General features: G+C 42.9%; 1 protein-coding gene across 1 annotated transcript in view; it reads left to right on the top strand.

The window, feature by feature from the left end:
• Positions 1-1,364: 1,364 nt before the first annotated feature.
• The window catches only part of chodl (chondrolectin), a gene marked incomplete at both ends in the record, with an annotated part of 6,768 nt that continues 5,632 nt past the window's right edge, over positions 1,365-2,500 (top strand). The window contains one exon of the mRNA XM_083682159.1: positions 1,365-1,464. Within this exon, the coding sequence (XP_083538285.1) occupies positions 1,365-1,464 (100 nt within the window). The remainder of the gene's footprint in view (positions 1,465-2,500) is intronic.

Here is a 2,500-nt window from a genome sequence, read left to right as displayed (position 1 = left end):
TGTCATGTGGATGCCCAAAATTCCAAAATGTAATTTCTTGTAATGTAGATTACCACTTGGTATACAAACCACAGCAGTAGTTCTCATCTCTCTGATGGGGGTACAAATCCAGTAACCACACAACTGGACAGGTTGATAGTTTGGAGACAAGAGGGTTATTGGTTCATGTCCTAGGTGGGCCAGAGTTATGCCCGAGGCCAGGCTACTTAACTAGAACTGCCTCTCTACACATTAGAAGACATATACATCCTAACAGTTGAGGCACAGTCTACATGCTTTGATGAGAGGTAGCCATACTAAATAGAAAAACAGAATCCCTTTGAAAAATGTATCGGGGCGCTTAGTGGCGTAGCACACTAATGCGCTTGCCACGTAATCGCAAGGTTACCGGTTTGATTCCGACCCTTGACCTATCTTGCATGTCATCCCTCCTCTCTCTCCCATCCTTCCTGTCAATCTCTACTGTCTCTATCCCAATAAAATCAGAAATGCCCTAAAAACATAGTTAAAAACTGTTGCCTCTTTGAACTGGCTGCTGTTCATGTGACACCAGGGATACTGGAAGAAACTGTACATATGACAATGCCAGATGATTTTCAAATGATGATTGCATTGTTATTATTATTACTTGATTATTACAGCTTCCCTGTATAAAAGTATACTATGGCATCTAAGAGGTATGCTTCGTATGCTTGCCCTGAGTCTCTGCTACAATATCTCTCTCTTAACACATATATCAATGAATAAATCGAATCTCTCTCTTCTCTTCAAATGCAGGCTGGGATACATCTGTTTTGTGGAGGAATTATTATTATTATTTTTTAAGTAACAACGTAATTACCAGCAGCAGTGTTTGCTCAGCGTTTAGTCATGCAATTACGATCAGCCTATTCTTAAACACGCGCTATGATTTGACCTCGCGTGTATATGGAACTCTTTAGGAGGAGAAGGGGGCACTGGGCTTAATGAAATAGTCGGTGGGGGGGGGGTCATCTGTGGGGGCGTGAGGTTACAGCTGTGGCCTGCGTGGTCTATCAGCTACAGTGGGATCCCGCCAGTCGCAACAAGAGGAGAGAGAGGGATCAATAAGCACGCGTGCAGGAGCCACTTCCCACTCTCCTCTCTGGTGGGCTGCCTGCGCCAGTTCCCCATCCTCGAACCTAGCGCAGAGCCAGAAGAGCGTCGCACTCACCATGACTACCGAGGAGACCGGAGACTGAGAGCGGAGTCGCAGTCGATAGACCAGAAGACCGCAAAACTGTGCGTTTTTGTTGTAACATTTTTTTTTTTTTAATGTTACAACAAAATAGAAATAATAGATTGAATAGATTTCAAAATAGAAATAATAGATTTTGTAATCAGTTATGAACAACCTGAAGACGCACGTGGATCAGAATGTTCTGAGAGTTCTATGGGGACTGATGGTGATGGCCACCGGTAGCCACGGCGCGCGAGTTGTTAGCGGTAAGTTGTAATGATTTTTTTTTAACTTATTTCTCAGAGATGGTATGAGATGAACAAAATAAACAAAACATGTTTATACGACTCTAATTTGTTTGCACTATAGCATCATTTCAGTTGGATGAATGGTGGTTTTGATATAGCTGACGTTTTGGACGAATTACGCTATCAACGTAAAATGTATACATGGGAAAGTTGGGGTATATCCCTTTGGTTGTGTTACAGTGCTAATCCAGAGATATCTATGTGTGTTTGTGTGTTTGTGTGTTTGTGTGTGAATCTGTTTTCCTTTACCTTTATTGGTTTGTGGTTATTGGGGCAGTAAATATTGAGCGTAACGTCTACTGTTTCTCCCTCAGGGACTCTAAATGAGCCAGTGTGTATATAGGCAGGCTGCTGTGTGTGATTGAATGTTTGCATACAAAACAGTAAATCTGTTCATACTATTTTTCTATCTGTGTCTATCCTATGTAATTACCATATTTTGTTATCTTTAATCGTCTGTGACAATATCATTAACTCACGAACTGCAAAAGAATTCTGGAACACTCACCACCTAGAGTGCCAAGTGTTTCATGTGGTGTTTACCAAGCAACAATACTTTGACTGACTACAACATGAAGCATCATAATTTATGCATTTGTGGTGAATAAAGTCACTCTTGGCACTCTAGAACGTTGACAATTTGGACGACTTTATTCACCCTTGGCACTAAAAGAGGTAAAGAGAAATGACAGATAGACAGACACAGCAAAGCCAAGAAAAGAAACAGAGAATAAGAGAGAGAGAGAGAGGGGGGGGGGGGAATAGAGGGAGATAGAGAGCATTGTGAATGCACCTTCTTCTGTATGCATTGCATCTTGAGAGAGAGCGAGAGAGAGAGAGCGAGAGCAAAGTCAGAAAGGTGAGACGTGAACAACTCCTAAAAACAACTCCCCCCACCCCCCCCCAACTCCCCCACCCCCCCAACTCCCCCCACCCCCCATCTTACAGAGTGAAGGAATGGCAGGCAGGGGAGGATGGAGAGAGAGACAATAGG

Source organism: Argentina silus (assembly GCF_951799395.1).
Source record: "Argentina silus genome assembly, chromosome: 1".
NCBI lineage: Eukaryota > Metazoa > Chordata > Actinopteri > Argentiniformes > Argentinidae > Argentina > Argentina silus.
This window is presented reverse-complemented; position numbering and strand designations above follow the sequence as displayed.